This window comes from Scyliorhinus torazame, chromosome 3 (genome assembly GCF_047496885.1).
Source record: "Scyliorhinus torazame isolate Kashiwa2021f chromosome 3, sScyTor2.1, whole genome shotgun sequence".
Classification (NCBI taxonomy): domain Eukaryota; kingdom Metazoa; phylum Chordata; class Chondrichthyes; order Carcharhiniformes; family Scyliorhinidae; genus Scyliorhinus; species Scyliorhinus torazame.
Genome location: NC_092709.1, coordinates 154,240,397 through 154,257,673, shown reverse-complemented (window position 1 = coordinate 154,257,673; position 17,277 = coordinate 154,240,397). Strand labels below are relative to the sequence as shown.

The 17,277-nt window shown below is 46.2% G+C and overlaps 1 protein-coding gene across 2 annotated transcripts in view; it reads right to left on the bottom strand.

Annotated features, from left to right (window-relative positions):
• LOC140409544 (ADP-ribosyl cyclase/cyclic ADP-ribose hydrolase 2-like) overlaps window positions 1-17,277 on the bottom strand; it is a 50,476-nt gene that overhangs the window by 31,692 nt on the left and 1,507 nt on the right. For both annotated transcript variants that reach the window (XM_072497932.1, XM_072497931.1), the window contains exons 2-5: window positions 13,969-14,098; window positions 13,278-13,413; window positions 5,969-6,051; window positions 2,677-2,753 (exon numbers count right to left, since the gene is read on the bottom strand). In XM_072497932.1, the coding sequence (XP_072354033.1) occupies window positions 2,677-2,753; window positions 5,969-6,051; window positions 13,278-13,413; window positions 13,969-14,098 (426 nt within the window). The remainder of the gene's footprint in view (window positions 1-2,676; window positions 2,754-5,968; window positions 6,052-13,277; window positions 13,414-13,968; window positions 14,099-17,277) is intronic.

Below are 17,277 nucleotides of genomic sequence, written 5' to 3'. Positions count from 1 at the left end.
TGCGCAGATTGAAAAGGAGTGCCTGGGTTTGTTGACCGGCATCAACAAATTCCACGACTATGTGTATGGTCTTCCGCAGTTCACTGTGGAAACTGACCATCGCCCCCTGGTCGGCATCATTCAGAAGGACCGCAACGATATGACCCCTCGCCTCCAGTGCATTCTGCTCAAGCACCGCAGGTACGACTTCCAACTTGTCTACACCCCGGGAAAGGACCTCATCATCGCGGATGCCCTGTCCAGAGCAGTGAGCACACCGCCCAAATCGGAGGAGTCCGTTTGTCAGGTTGACGCACAAGTAGCCTTCACATCGGCCAATCTGCCGGCCACTGATGCATGTCTGGCCCACATTCGCCGTGAGACTGCGGCTGACCCCCTTCTACAACATGTGATGCGCCACATGACGGAAGGGTGGCTCAAGGGGCAGTGCCCACAATTCTACAATGTCCGGGACGACTTGGCCGTTGTTGATGGTGTCCTCCTAAAGTTGGACCAAATTGTGATCCCACACACCATGCACCGGCTTGTGCTCGAACAACTGTACGAAGGCCATCTCCGAGTTGAAAAGTGCAGGCGGAGGGCCCGAGAAGCTGTGTACTGGCCGGGCATCAGTGACGACATCGCCAACATGGTGCTCAACTGCCCCACCTGCCAAAGGTTTCAGCCGGCGCAACCCCCTGAGACACTTCAGCCCCATGAGTTGGTCACGTCCCCCTGGGCAAAGGTGGGTGTGGACCTCTTCCATGCGCTCGGCAGGGACTACGTCATTATAATTGACTATTTTTCAAATTATCCGGAGGTCATACGCCTGCACGACTTGACATCATCAGCTGTCATCAGAGCATGCAAAGAAACCTTCGCTCGCCATGGGATTCCGCTCACCGTCATGTCGGGCAATGGGCCCTGTTTTGCGAACCAAGAATGCTCTTCTTTTGCCTCTTCATACGACTTCACACACGTGACGTCCAGCCCTTTGCATCCCCAGTCGAATGGCAAGGCGGAAAAGGGCGTCCATATCGTGAAGCGGCTCCTCTGCAAGGCTGCTGATGCCGGATCTGACTTCTGTTTAGGCCTGCTGGCTTACCGCTCGGCCCCACTGTCCACAGGCCTCTCACCAGCCCAGCTGTTGATGGGTCGCACTCTCAGGACGACTGTGCCGTCCATTCATGTTCCTAAACCCGACCATGCTCCAGTACTGCAAAGGATGCGACAGCAGCGTGCTCAGCAGAAGGTGGCACATGACGCTCGGGCAACTGATCTTCCTGCCCCGGCGCCTGGAGACAACGTCCGCATACACCTACTGGAGGACGGCAACTGCCGAGGTTCTGTGCCGCGTGGCTCCCCACTCGTTCCTGGTTCGCATGCCTGATGGCTCCATTCGCCGGCGCAATCGGCGGGCCCTTCGGCTGCGTCCGCGCTCGCTACGTGATCATGCACCAGTGCCACGTCCTCCTGTTGTCCCTGATGTTGACTTTGTTGAGCTTCCTGCCACTCTGCCTCTTCCTCTCTCGCCCGTGGCCAGGCCCATTCCTCTGCCGGTGGATCCTGACCCACCCTTGAGGCGGTCAACCCAAATTCGTCGCCCACCTAATAGACTGGACTTATGAGCCTGTTTGCACATTGGACTCACTGAATTGTTGTGCAATAATGTTAATGTGTTTCCTTTTTGTCGTTCCAGAAGTTCTCTTTCGATGTTTGCTGTTTGCACTTGTTTTGTTCGTGGTACAATCTCGTTGCTCAGGTCCAAATCAGAGATAGGGAGAGATGCATTCTGTTAAAAGTGGTATCAATTGCACAGCCTGAAATTATTTTGTACAAGGCAGGGGGAGTCGGGTGTAATTTCAGTGTGAGTATCAGTGGGTTATAGGCTTCCTATCATTACAGATAGGACCTCAGAGTGATAATTATATGAGTGCTTCCAACCAGAGTTCGCAAACCTAATAGGGATCTGGGATCGGCAGCTAGGGCTGAAGATGGATAGATAGTGGTGGTGGTGGGGGGGGGGAGCAACATTTCCTGATGAGATGGCATTTTTCATTGTTTCACACTCCTGTGAGCACACTGGGATGCCATTACGTCAGAGGTGCTATACAACAAAATGTTGTTGTTGTTGAGGAGCTGGGAACAGCAATAGTAGTGAAAGTTCACCCGCGAGACAAAAATAGATTTTGGGAAAGAGTCATTTGGGAGGACAAAACCAGTTGTTCTGGAGACAGCGTTGAGAAACTCAATATCTGCTCCATGGATTGTAGGTCCCAGATCTAAACAGCATTCGATCCCCGTCAATGGACAACTAATGGGATTCATTCACAGGGTTCATTTGGCCACATATGCCTGCTCCTTGCAGGTATATCTACAACTGACCGTATCTGGCAAGATTTCTGGGTGAGCCTATGAACCCTCAACCCCTCCCCACCCTTCAACACACAATTAAACCAGACCTCAAGGGGTAGGAAATGCTCAGAGTCATCTCCACCTCAAATTATGTGCAGCAATTAAGACACATTAAAGAGCTCAGTGCTGCGCTAATTTTCCTCATAAGATGGAATTCCTGACACCGCCCCCCCCCCCCCACCTCCACCCCCCAAATTAATTTAACTTGTTAATTTACTTGGACAAGTAAAACAAAAAGACATTTTCACAGAACATTGCTGCATAATTGTTAACACCTCTTACCCATTTTTTGGAAATGTTCCATTAGAAACCGAGCCATTCAGCATAACCCTCACTAATCCCATTGCCTCCTTTGCATACTGAAAGATAACATAAATGTTAATTTACATTTAATGAAGTGCAAACGAACTGCTGTTTATAGCTATTTATTTTTCCATTTATAGTTATATTAATTTAGAAATGAGGTTCATAGTAGGCATCCATACAGAAATATAAATAATTTTTTTCACTTGTCATTCAACAAACTGTGAAAAAAATGGAATCTGGAAAGGCCATTTCCATCAACTCCTCAATCATGAATTCACAGTGACGCTAATACTTCACAGGTTATCCCCCAGTGCCCTGTTGGGTGAACCACCGTCCATGGGAGAGCCACAACAAGCAATCAACCAGATGAAAAACAACAGAGAGGAATGGATTTCAAGGCTCTCATTAAAACAGCTGCACCTCAGAAAACATGACTTGATTGACAGCTCTGATTCTCTAATCGCCACGTAAATTTCACAATGTTTATTTGTACGAGGTTAAGTGGTTTCTGTTATAGATACTTTAAAACATCTGCATGATTGATACTTTCAGTGGTCCATCATGAAATTGCTTTTTTTCACATGGTAGAAAGTAATGAATGAATGACTTTAAAAGAAAAGATTTTTATTAACATATTGTACTGTCACTATAGAATTCATTGGTTCACGGCAGCATGGTGGTGCAGTGGGTTAGCCCTGCTGCCTCACGGCGCCGCGGTCCCAGGTTCGATCCCGGCTCTGGGTCACTGTCCGTGTGGAGTTTGCACATTCTCCCCATGTTTGCATGGGTTTCGCCCTCACAACCCAAAGATGTACAGGTTAGGTGGATTGGCCACGATAAATTGCCCCTAATTGGAAAAAATTAATTGGGTACGCTAAATTTATTTTTTAAAAAAGAATTCATTGGTTCTCTCGAGTGTATACTGGTCAATAGAAGGCTTGGTATGGGGTATGAGGTGCCATGGGGCTGGGTGGGGTGGGGGCCCTTATCTTGGCATGGGGCATAAGGAGGAACATATGTTTTAAAAGGGCCCCTCATGCAGACTAGGACTCACAACTCACCTGAGGGCCGTGAATTATGTCTCTTAAAAAAATGACCACAATCCATACAAATTGTGGAGGAGTAGGAGATGTTCATCTTTGCAATCAAACCAGGCAGGTTGGGAGGGAATTTGACCCAAACCAGTCCACGCCATTCAAAGATGCTTCCAAATATCCGATTGCCCAGGAATGGGATCGGGAATCCTAGAATCAGGTCCTGGAGGCCATTTTGCAAGTGCTCATAGGTCATCCCAACTTGGTGAAAATGCAGCCCTACATGTCCAACTCTGCAGTATTGCAGGGTGTACATAAGCAAAAGCTCCCAAATTCATGGGGCAAGAAATTGATCTTGGAACATTTTAGGGCCTGAATTAGATGGTGTGTACAGAATATACATCTGAAGAGTTGGCCCAAATATCTCTCCATGTCAGCCCTCAGGTTTCCTCTTATTAATCGTGGTAAACTATAATGTGAGTCAGGCCTCCAGAGGCTGATCACTACAGATCCAATGTGGGCCTGTGGTCTTTATGTAAATGCTAGGAGTGAAGGTGAGGAAAATGTTGGTGGAGGTTGTGGAGGATTATTGCAGAGATGGAAGGAGCACTTATGATCTGCTCAGTTCCAGACAAAGGCAAGTCTAATAATATTGACTTACCTCTTTTGTGGTAGCTTTAGAATTGCTGGATGGGCTACAATATAATCCAAATAATAAAGTGGAGCAGGTCAACCTCGCTGAGTGTCAACAACTTTCAGGAAGCAAAATCAATAAAAAGGTGCTTCTCCTTCTCAATGGCACCTGTTTTAGGTAGCTGCCAGGGAGGTCTGGGTGTCACAAAAGCCAGCATGGGGGTCAATTGACAATGTAGTCAAAGATTGGGGTCAATTGACAATGTAGTCAAAAATTGGGAATGTTTTTCCCAAAACAGGTTCAACAGGGAGCAACCTATTTCTTCTTCATTAATTTCCAGAAAATATGAATGTTGAGAGGTTAAAGCCAAAGAGTCCACATTGCCAATTGGATTTTATAAATTGGAGAGAGTAGGAAAAATCTATACAAAATATTTGTAGGGCCATAGTTAAAAATATTGTATTTGATCTTGGGTGCCATATTATAAAAATACATTAAAGTCTGGGTCTAGATTCAGTGGGGCATTTTGTCTCCATTTGTCAAAATTTAGATAGCCAGGTGGTGCAGGATACCAGAGTCTATGCCTTTATTTATAGAGACACAATTTGCAGCCTGTGCACCTCCGTAACAAATCCCTAATTTCTTGCGTGCTCTGATATACATAAGCACAGATGAGTCCCCAGTAAATACCCTCCATTCAAGTACATTAACACCCAATTGATATACAGTTAACACATTTGTTTTTTTCTTTCCTGTGCAGTTCTTTTGCTTTCCGTTTTCTTATTTCCACAAGCCTGGGATAATGGCCAGGATTTTTGGAGGCAGACGGGGGTGGGAACTGAGGCAAAGGCATGCATAATTTCATTGGCCAGCATGCCAGTTTTCCAGGACCATCCAGCCCCTTAGCATTTTCGAGAAGGCTTGACTAGGGGTGGAAGTGCTATCCACTTGCAAGCATCAGGTAGTCAATTCAGGAAATGATGGGGCTTATTAAGGCACCTCTCCTGCACCAACTGGAATTTTCCAGTGGCTAAAATATGTCCAGTTAAACACGGTGGTCTTCCAATGGGCCATGTTTCATGTCACTAGGACCTCCTTCCTCATACGTCATGGCTGCCAGGCCACAAAGATGGCTGCTGACTGTCCATTGGAGAGATCCCTCCATGATCACGGCATGGCAGCTGTGGGCCTTTGTTAAATACAAATATTTAAATGTGTCTTCTCTCTCGATCTTTTCTGCCTCCTATTAAGCTGCCAGCTTTGAGAGTTCACCCACTGTCCTTAATTGGGTGGTAAGCTCGCCCTCTGGTCACTATTTGGTAAACCCAGCAACAATAGGGTGGCACGGTGGTGCAGTGGTTAGCACTGCCACCTCATGGCGCCGAGGACCCATGAATAGAAGTATTTTTTAATAAAATGTAACTATGTAAGTGCCGAATTAAAACAAATGACTGAATCAATCAGATTAGAAGTTGAGGATTTATGTACCTATAAGGATGTGAATATCCAAGAGGGAAAGTTGATCATTCTTTTTGTTTGAAGGGGACAAGGAAATTGTGCATGCAATTTGAGTAAAGTATTATCTCTGAAAACAACTTACGGATTCCGATGCTATTTTCCAAAATGAATTCACTGGGTTATTTTCACATTCAGCTGTTGTGGGGCAGGATACAAAATTTATGCCTGCAAACAATAATAATATCAGCAATAAAGTTGGGCAAGAATAACATAATAGCTGACAATAATGCCATAGTCTAAAGTTGTTTCTTCAAAGATAAATTCATGCTAGTTTGGTAGGAGGCAACTATACAATGGCGGGATTCTCCCTCCCGGGACACCTGGAATGCGTTCCCCAATGGGACAGAGAATCGGGCATCGGGGGGAATTCTGGATTGGTGAAAATCAGGATGTAAGTGCATTCCAAGCACTAAGTGAATTCCAATCACTCAAGCGTGTGATCTCACTGCACTTACCTCTCTTTGATGTGGCAATGTTTACAACATTGGGGTTTCACCTCTTAGGCCACTGAAGCATGAAAGGATATGAACGGGTCAAATCTGCAGATGGTTTTTATGCACTGTCAATCACAGACTACTACTTGAAACGTTGACTGGCTTGCAGATAATGGACCTGTGGGAACCAGACGCAGGCATAGTTCCTCTCCTTTGAGGGATGGACATGTGGAGCTGAAAGGTAAGTATTACAGCTATAATGCTTCCCACTGCCTCTACTGGGGTGCTCTCTAGCTTCCAGACAGGGGTCTTTTTCTGGGGGGGGGGGGGGTCTGTGTGTGTGGGGTCTGTGGAGGGGGTTCCTTTAGGCGGGGCATCCCTGTGGGGGTCCCCTTATTACAGGTGTCATAGAAATGTAGAAACATAGAAAATTGGTGCAGGAGTAATCCATTCGGCCCTTCGAGCCTGCACCACCATTCAATATGATCATGGCTGATCATGAAAATTCAGTATCCCACTCCAGCTTTCACTCCATACCCCTTGATCCCTTTAGCCGCAAGGACCACGTCCAGCTCTCTCTTGAATATATCCAACAAACTGGCCCCAACAGCTTTCTGTGGTAGAGAATTACACAACATCAGAACTCTCTGAGAGAAGCAGTTCTTCCTCATCTCAGTCCTGAATAGCTTACCCCTTATTCTTAGGCTGTGACCCATAGTTCTCAATGCTCTAACATTGAATATATTCAAGAGGCGGATAGATATAGCATTTGGGGGGAATGGGATCAAAGGCTATGGGGAGAAAGCAGGATTAGGCTATTGAGCTGGATGATCAGCCATGATTGTGAGAAATGGCGGAGCAGGCTCGAAGGGCCAAAGGCCTCCTCCTGCTCCTATCTTCTATGTATCTATGTAACATCGATAACATTCTTCCCGCATCTAGTCTGTCCAGTCCCATCAGGATTTCATATATTTCTATGAGATCCCCTCTCATTCTTCCAAACTCCAGTGAGTACAAGCCCAGTCGATCCAGTCTTTCTTCATATGTCAGTCCTGTCATCCTGGGAATTAATCTGGTGAACCTTCGCTGGGCACCCTCAAAAGCAAGAATGTCCTTCCTCAAACTAGGAAGACCTAAACTGCACACAATACTCAAGGTGTGGCCTCACCAAGGACATGTATAGCTGCAGCAAGACATCCCTACTCCTATACTCAAATCCTCTCTCTATGAAGGCTTTCCTCACTGCCTGCTGTACCTGCATGCCAATTTGAAGTGACTGTTCCACTGTGACACCCAGATGTCGTTACACTTCCCCTTTTCCTAAACTGCCACCATTCAGATAATAATCTGCCATCCTGTTTTTGCCACCAAAGTGGATAACTTCACATTCACCCACATTATATTGTATTTGCCGACTCAGTAAACCTGTCCAAGTTACCCTGCAGCCTCTATGCATCCTCTTCACAGCACACACTGCCACCCAGCTTAGTGTCGTCTGCAGATTTGGAGACATTTCATGCAATTCCTTCTTCCAAACCATTAATGTACATTGTAAACAGCTAGTGTCCCAGCACTGAACCCTGTGGTACCCCACTAGTCACCGCCAGCCAATCTGAAAAGGACCCATTTATTCCCACTCTCGGCTGCCTGTTTGCCAACCAGGTCTCTATCCGTGTCAATACATTACCGCCAATACCATGAACTTTAATTTTGCTCACTAATCTCTTGTGTGGGACCTTGTCAAAAGCCTTTTGAAAGTACAGATACACAACATCCACTGGTTCACCCTTGTCCACTCTACAGGTCACATCCTCAAAATATTCCAGGTTTGTCAAGCATGATTTCCCATTAGTGAATCCATGCTGACTTGGACTGATCCTGTCCCCAGTTTCCAAATGCTCTGTTATTTCATCCTTAATAATTGACTCCAGCATTTTCCCCACCACTGATGTCAGGCTAACCAGTCTATAATTCCCTGTTTTCTCTCCCTCCTTTTTAAAATGTGAGGTTACATTAGCTACCGTCCAATCCATTGGAACTCTTCCAGAGTCTATAGAATGCTGGAAAACCAATGCGTCCATTATTTCTAGGGTCACTTCCTTAAGTACTCTGGGGTGCAGAACATCAGGCCCTGGGGACTTGTTGGGTTTTAATTCCATACATTTCCCCAATACAATTCCCTGACTAATAAGGATTTCCTTCAGTTTCTCCTTCATGCTCAACCCTCTGTCCCCTAGTATTTCCGGAAGGTTATTTGTGTCCTCCTTAGTGAAGACAGATCCAAAGTATTTGTTCAACTGGTCTGCCATCTCTTTGTTCCCCATTATGAATTCACCTGATTCTAACTGTAAGGGACCTACATTTGTCTTCATCAGTCTTTTTCTCTTCACATATCTATAGAAGCGTTTGTAGTCAGGTTTTACATTTTCTGCAAGCTTATTCTCGGATTCTATTTCCCCCTTCTGAATTAAACCCTTTGTCCTCCTCTGCTGAATTTGAAATTTCTCCCAGTCCTCAGGCTTGCTGCTTTTTCTGGCTAATTTATATGCTGCCTCTTTGGCTTTAACACTATCCCTGATTTCCCTTGTTAGCCATGGTTGAGCCACCTTCCCGTCTTTAAAGTCAGACAGGAATGTACAATTGTTGAAGTTCATCCATGTGTTCTTTAAATGTTGCCATTGCCTATCCGCTGTCAACCCCTTAAGTGTCCGTTGCCAGCTTATCCTAGACAATGCACAACTTATACTATCAAAGTTAGCTTTCTTTCAGTTCAGGACCCCTAGTCTCAGACTTAACTGTGTCACTTTACATTTTAATGAAGAATTCTACTATATTATGATCACACTTCCCTAAACAATTTCACACTACAACATTGCTAATTAATCCTCTCACTTTACACAGTACCCAGTCTAGGATGGCTTGCTCTCTAGTTGGTTCCTCGACATATTGGTCGAGAAACTATCCCTTATACATTCCAGGAAATCCTCCTCCATTGCATTGCTATCAGTTTGATTAGCCCAATCAATATACAAATTGAAGTCATCCATAATAATTGCTGAACCCTTACTCCACACATCTCTCATTTCCTGTTTGATCCCATCCCCAACCTCACAACTACCGTCTGGCGGTCTATACGCAACTCCCACTAACGTTTTTTGCCCTTTGGTGTTCCGCAGCTCCACCCATACAGATTCCACATCGTCCAGGCTAATGTCCTTCCCTACTACTGCGTTAATCTCCTCTTTAGCCAGCAACGCTACCCCACCTCCCTTTCCTTTCCTTCTATCTTTCCTGAATATTGAATACCCCTGGGTGTTGAATTCCCATCCTTGGTCACCCTGGAGCCAGGTCTCCATGATCCCAATTACATCATATCCGTTAATGATTGTCAGAGCAGCTAATTCATCAGCCTTATTACACATGCTCCTCACATTGAGACACAGAGCCTTCAGGCAGTTTTTTTCTCTCATTTATTGCCCTTTTAGAATTATGATAACCCTTTTTGATTTTTGTGTTTGGTTTCTCTGCCTTTCATTTTTCCCTATACTGCCTTTTGTTTCTATCCCCACCTTACTTCCCTCTGACATCCTGCATCTGTCCCCATCCCTCTGCCATATTAGCTTAAACCCTCCCCCAACAGCACTAGAAAACACTCCCCCTGGGACTGGTTCGGGTCTTGCCGAAGTGCAGACTGTCCAGTTATACTGGTCCCACCTGCCCCAGAACGGATTCCAATTTCCCAGGAAATTGAATTCCTCCTTCTTGCACCATCCCTCAAACCATGTATTCATCTTCCTGCATCTGAAAATGGTATCCACGATTTCCCTTGGGGAGGGGAGGGAGTCCCCTATAACATGGTTCTCTGAGGGGGGGGTCTACCTATTACAGGAGTCCCTGGGGGGGGTCCCCCTATAACCCTGGTCCCTGGGGTGTCCCCCTATTACAGTGGTTCTGGGGGTCCCTCATTACAGGGGTCCCGGTCGAGCCTATAACACTGGTCTCTGGAGCCCCACCCTATTACAGGGGTCCCTGGGGGCTTCCATTATTATAAGGGTCCCTGGTGGGGGCCCCTATTACATGGTTCTCTGGGGTCCCCCAATACAGGGGCCACTGAGAGGGGTCTCCCTATTCAAGGGTCCCTGGAGAGGGCCTTGCTATTACAGGGTCATTGGGGCGTGTCCCCCTATTACTGGGGTCCCTGGGGGGGTTCCCCTTCTACAGGAGCCCCTGGGGGTTCCCATTATTATAAGGGACCCTGGCGGGGACCCTATTACAGGTGTCCCTCGGGGGGTCCCACAATTGCATGGATCTCTGGGGTCTCCCTAATACATGGGTCCCTGAGAGGGGTCCTCCGTTTTAGGGGTCGCTGGTGGGACCCTCTTAATACAAGGTCCTTGGGGCAGTGTCCTGCAATTTCAGGGTCCCTGGGGTGTTCCCCTTCTACAGGGGTTACTGGGGAAGTCCCAATTACAGGGGTCCCTTCGGGGGGTGGGACGGGTTGTGTCATCCCCATACTTGGGGCTGGAGGCACCCAGGCAATCTGGGAGTGAGGGGCTGCTGTGCAGTGGGGAGGAGGGGGTTGTGGGGGGAGATTGGGGCTGATTTGTGGTGTGGGGGGGGGGGCGTGGCCAGCCACGGGCCCCGTCATCCACTAAAGGTGGCAGCCTGACAGTGGGTTTCCCTGGTACTCCCTCGTATTCCATACCATGCATACATTTGCATGGCGTGGAATACTGAATTGCATCACCATTTAATACCGCAACGGGATCGTAAAACTGGTGCAATTCAGCCCTAGCAGGAGACACTGAGCGCGATCTTCCCAAAAGGGACAAAGTCGCCAAGCGACAGCATTTAGCCGCTTTATTCCCAGCACTCGCTTTGAAAAAGGGACCTGAATGGGGAAGGCGAGGCCATGGCCGCACATACCCCATCTTTTACCATCGGGAGCTCTGCTCGCTGGAACTTTCCATTGTAGAGAGAGATAGGGAAGCCATTTAAAAATGGTGTCCTGATCGCTGAGGCCCTGAATAGAATCCCTGGCCTCCTCCCCAGCCCGAATATAACATGGGAGGGTCTCCCAGGCCACACCCACACACCCCCAACACCCTCACCAGGCAACCCCAGCCTGATCGTGTGCACACACAAAATGCCAACCTGGCACCTTGGCAGTGCCCCTGCCACCCTGGCAGTGCCACTTGTTCACCTTGACAGTGCCTGGTTGGCACCCAGGTGGTACTGCCAAGGTGTCAGGCTGGCAGTACCAGGGTACCCAGCTGGCAGCAGTGCCAGGGCACCACCCTGCCCAAAGGGCATGCAGCTGGGGGCCTCGGATTCCATTGGAGACCCCCATGAGTGCCATTCCATCTGGTCCCCGTTTGTGGGGGGCCAGTACCAAACGACACTCGCCGAGGTCCCTGAGGAGAGGCGATTGAATCCCAAAGCCTCAGGTACCTCGATGTTAGAGTTATTCATAAGTTTATTCCTTTAGGGGCTAGTTAAATGCATATAGCTATTAAAAGTGTTTTGACTGTGGGAACCCAGTCATTTTTCTCATATAATGAATTAACCATTGTATTCCATTGTCTTCAGTACTGAGAACAGATTGTTCTCCGTATAATCAACTGATCAATTTTAGCTAGGTCTCTGCCAAGCCGTGAAACATGGCAGGTGTGAGAAAACATATCCAGTATGTTTCCTAAGACTGCGCATGCAGACGCTAAGCTAATTTTGATAGGCACCAGTCAATCTTAAGTAATATCCAATGTTTGATTAATAAATTATCTTCCAAGTAACAGATATTCATTTGAACAAACCAGGAGGTCTCAGCCGAGAATTAGAAGCCAATGAACTTAAATGAGGGGTTAAATCGGAAATAAGAATTCCCTTAAAAGTAGGACCTCATGGTCGAGGTCCTTTGTTTCTGAATTCTTGAATCATCTATCTGTTTGTTTGTGTTAAAGTGATTTATTTTGTGCTTATGTTTTTTTGCCATGTGCTTGACTTTTTAATGTATTGTTTGATATTTCATTTCTAAGTTTTCATTCAGTTCTTATTCCAGTCTATACCAGTGAGCAATTAACAATAAAGTTGTATTTTTGACACCTCCAACCAACTGGACTACCGATTCTTATTAGAAGAGAAAAATAAGAGTTCCACACTTGGGAATATGCACATTAGCATAAAGCCTACTGCCTCGTTCTAATATGCAGATTTGCTAAAAATTGATCCAGCCAATTGTGGGCGGGATTTCCCCTTGCAAAGTCTCACGAGGTTCCGTTGAATCTCGCGAGGCAGTGTGAGCTGGGTAGATCCCGGGAGCGGGGTCTCCCGGCTTTCACAGGCCACACACAGCGCCGCGGGCGAGCTGCTTTTCCGGTGCAGTGTGGCCGGAGGATTGCGCCCATAGTCTCCCAAACGGAGAATCCCGCCCAATATTTCTTTGGAATATTTATGTCGTTTATTGCAATTTTTTTTCCCCCCTAACCCTACCAGCGACTATCAATGTGGAGGTTCCTACATGTATTTTCTACTCTGCACTGTTCTTTTTGATGAACTCTTGAGACCTTGAGCCATCTGTGTTGCCAAGTGGAGAATAGTTAGGTCCATGGCGAGAGGGGAGAATCTCAGAGAATACATTTGGCAGTCATTTTGATTATGAGCTGTCAGCTAGGTAACAAATATGGTTCATTGGTAGCACTCCCACCGGAATCAGCCAATTGCGGTTTCAATTCCCTTGAGGAATCAAGCCCTCCATTGATATAAATAGTCAGGTGTTTCCATGCACATCAGATTTCTGGCTGAGCAAAAACAAAGATACTGCAAGGCACGATCAAGAAATGTCCCGGTGAACTCATTCACAATACAATTTAGCTCCCAATTATTTAAGGCATGCATTTTATAATGCACTATAATCTTTCTTTAAGGATATTAAGCGTCAGAAGCAATCATGCATCTCACCTGGAGATTCAGGTTGTCCGCACCAGTCCAAGTCATCTGCCAAAAAACCAATCAGGGTGTCACCAAGAGGCACCATCCGTCTGGTTTTGTCTGAATATCTGTGCACCAGAAGCTTAGTATTTTCCCAGAATAGTGACTGCAATTAAGTTTAAAAAGTCAAGTTAGTTAGTTGTTCAGTTAGTGCAGATAAATACGAAAAGTGGAAGAGCTTTTTCTGGTCCGTTTGGTTGAGTGCATGTAGAGGTGTGTTTTGATGCCTATTTCCAGCGATATTCCAAAGATTCTAAAATTCTTTAATGATTTTTACTGGGAAAAATAAAAATAAAAGCATGATTTCATTATAATCGCTCAAAGATAGTGATCAAAGAAAATATTTTCCTGGATCACCATAGGAATCAGTTAGCTCAGGCAAATACTACCTGTGGAACAACAAACAGATCTCTGTTACAGTGTTTTCAATAACAAATATTTACATTTCACCATGTCACATTTTCCAGGCACAAACAACATGGCACAGAAGTGAAACTGTATTCTTTTTACTGTTTGAAACATTTTTACACCATGAATTACACCTGAATTACAGCACAAAGTGCCAGAACTAGTATCATTTTACATTACACAAAGTAACAAATCTCCATTCAACTCAAAACTGTACATTAAATAGTGAACCAATGTTATCAAGCAAGCTTACCTTGTTCTGAGGGACATGGTGCAGTGCTAGAGTGATAAAATCCTCATAGTCAGCTGGAATGACATTGCAGGGATGTTTATAAATGAAGGCTTTTTGAAAGGCCTCCCAGATCGCTGAGCAATTCTTTTCTCTGAAATAAAATAACCATTCTCAAAAGTATTCCTGATATCAACAGTTTATACTATTGCTGATTAACGACCGGAACAAAACCAACTATTGAACATTATGTTGAACATTGCACTCGGGGCAGAACGGTTTCACAGTGGTTAGCACTGCTGCCTCACAGCCTCAGGTCCGACAGTTTTCAACGGTTTATCAGTGTTTTGTTAGCCTCCCACTCCCCTCCACCTCCATGGGGCCCAGTCCATATTTGTAAATGCTTATAGTAATTCACACTCATGAGTCTTATACCTGAGAGCAGCCGGAGCATTGTGGAAGGGCGGAATATACCCGCTAATCACATTTAAATGCATGCAAATGTCGGTTTTGCATGCCGCCACCGGTGTGGGGCGCAAACCTTATTATCGCCACCAGCGAGGGACTCTGCCTGGCGCAGACATTAATTTTAGCTGGACGCTCGATCCTCCACCTGATGGTGGTTCGCATTTGTGGCGTCGCAAGGCGGGGAATTTTGCCCACTGTTAGCAATCCTCCTGGATTACCCTGGAATTGAAGATTAAAAGAAGAAATAAAGATTTATATAGCACCTTTCATGACCACTGGATGTCTCAAATTGCTTGACAGTCAATGGAGTACTTTTCTTTTAAGCATAACCACCATTGTAATGCAGCAAACTAAGCCACCCACGCTGCTAACGACAACTGGAGAACATTGCAAAAGTGTTTTTGAACAATTTGTTTATTCATTAAAAAAATATAGGTGATGAGAGGCTGTTTGACTGACAGCCAGGAATTATCCAATCAGGAAGTAAAGGGGCCTTCCCGATTAGTGTGGAAGCTGGCCCACTATGAGGATTGATGTGTCAAGCAATCACTGGCAGTAGTGCGGGGGCATGGCCTGTGATGAAATGTCCAACCAAATATAGTAACCCTACATGCTTGGAGTCTCAATTCCAGCACTGAAGCCCAATAATTATGAAGATAAAACAAAGAAAAACGGATTAGCATCAGCAATTTGAATTTGTCCTCTCGCTGCTTCTCTCTCTCCTTTTTCCATTTTAAAACTTTTCAATTCCTCATGGCAATGTAAATCACATTGGCCTTGCATAACAGTTAAAACTCTAATCAACTATCCTTGTGAGCTCAACACACAAATTGGAACAATATTGATGGTTGACAACATAATTGCTTAGAACCTGACGTTCTCAATACTTCTCTGGGACTTTGGAGACTCACCATCTATTCACTATTGGCACAGTCTTCTGCCAATGTCTCCAAGTGTAAATACCTTGCACCTTCTTCTCAGTAAAACAATCTAAACCTCCCTTTAACCTCTAACAATCAAACCACCCAAGCTTACTCTCAGGCAGACTGCAGAGCAGGTCACATGACTCCCTTCATTTTATCTTAAATTTAAAGACACACCCGGGTGGCATTTTCTCTGAATTGAACAGATCACATGACTTCTTTCATTTTATGGAAAATTTAAAGACACAGGGTAGAACCTTCCCTGAGTTGCACTAAGTGTGGCAGGCATGAAAAATATGTCTTTCCTGCTGGCTGCAATGGCGCATTTATGTGCCGTATCATTAGGGGCAGCACGGTAGCATTGTGGATAGCACAATTGCTTCACAGCTCCAGGGTCCCAGGTTCGATTCTGGATTGGGTCACTGCCTGTGCGGAGTCTGCACATCTTCCCAGTGTGTGCGTGGGTTTCCTCCGGGTGCTCCGGTTTCCTCCCACAGTCCAAAGATGTGCAGGTTAGGTGGATTGGCCATGATAAATTGCCCTTAGTGTCCAAAATTGCCCTTAGTGTTGGGTGGGGTTACTGGGTTATGGGGATAGGGTGGAGGTGTTGACCTTGGGTAGGGTGCTCTTTCCAAGAGCTGGTGCAGACTCGATGGGCCGAATGGCCTCCTTCTGCACTGTAAATTCTATGAATCATCTGTTTCCCACCTCACTACTTATGCAGTCACAGGATACATGTTATATCATTGGCGGGGCCCTGTGAATCGTTCATCATGCTGTTACTTCACATTTCCTCAAGCCAGGTGCCATATCTAAACTGCAGCCGCACACAAAGTTCACAATGCTTGCAGCCCAGGACAAATCCAATGAAGGCATGGCCCCGAAAGCAAAGAAGAGTTCAGTGACTCATCCATTGAATCCCTTTTGGAGGATCACTGTGATGCCCTGTACCCCCACTCTGGCCACAGGTGGTCCAGCAATCTCACCACCCTGGCTTGGGAAGCAGTGGCACTGGTGGTCAGTGGCAGTGCTGCACAGGAGAGGTTGGTCATCCAATACGGAAAGACGATGAATGATTTTATCCGTGCCGCCAGGGTAAGGCAACCATTTCATCACTCTCAACCCACATACTCACACGCCCATCACACATTCACTGGCATCTCACTCACTCCAGGGACATCACCACTCACTCTCACACATCCTCACATCTCCTTCTGACCGCATCCCCTGTGCAGACTGCCTCCTCAGCCCTCACCAGCTTGAGGCTACTTGCACAAATCAACAAGGGTGGCACGGTAGCACAGTGGTTAGCACTGCTGCCTCACAGCGCTAGAGAACTGGGATCGATTCCAACCTCAGGTGACCGTAGTTTTGCACATTTTCCCCATATCTATGTGGGTTTCCTCCGGGTGCTCCAGTTTCCTCCCACAGTCCAAAGATGTGCAGGTTAGGTGGATTGGCTATGCTAAATTGCCTGTTAGGGTGGTTGCAGGAATAAGGTGGGAGATTGGGCCTAGGTAGGGTGGTCTTTTGAAGGGTTGGTGCAGACTCAGTGGGCTTAATGGCCTCCTTATGCACTGTAGGGATTCTATGTGCCCCATACACACCCTGGAATAGTCCCCCTTCCCTAAGTAAGCCACTGCCGCCTTACCTCTGGTCTGATAGGTAGGGACTTGTCCTTAAATCCCTTTAAAAGCGCTATGGCACTGCCTGTGAAGCCGGGTGCAGATGACCACAAACACTGCTCAAAGCAAGGTAAGCACATTACTCCCTTGAATCGCAAGCAAAGTGTAGGTCTCCAGGTACACCATCGCTTATGTATCACTGTGAAACACGCTGGTGTGCGATCACACTGGCAAGAACTTATGATCCAGTATGGGGAGATGATTCCGACATGTAGGGCTAATAATGAGATGCTAAAGTACTAAATAAATAAATAATC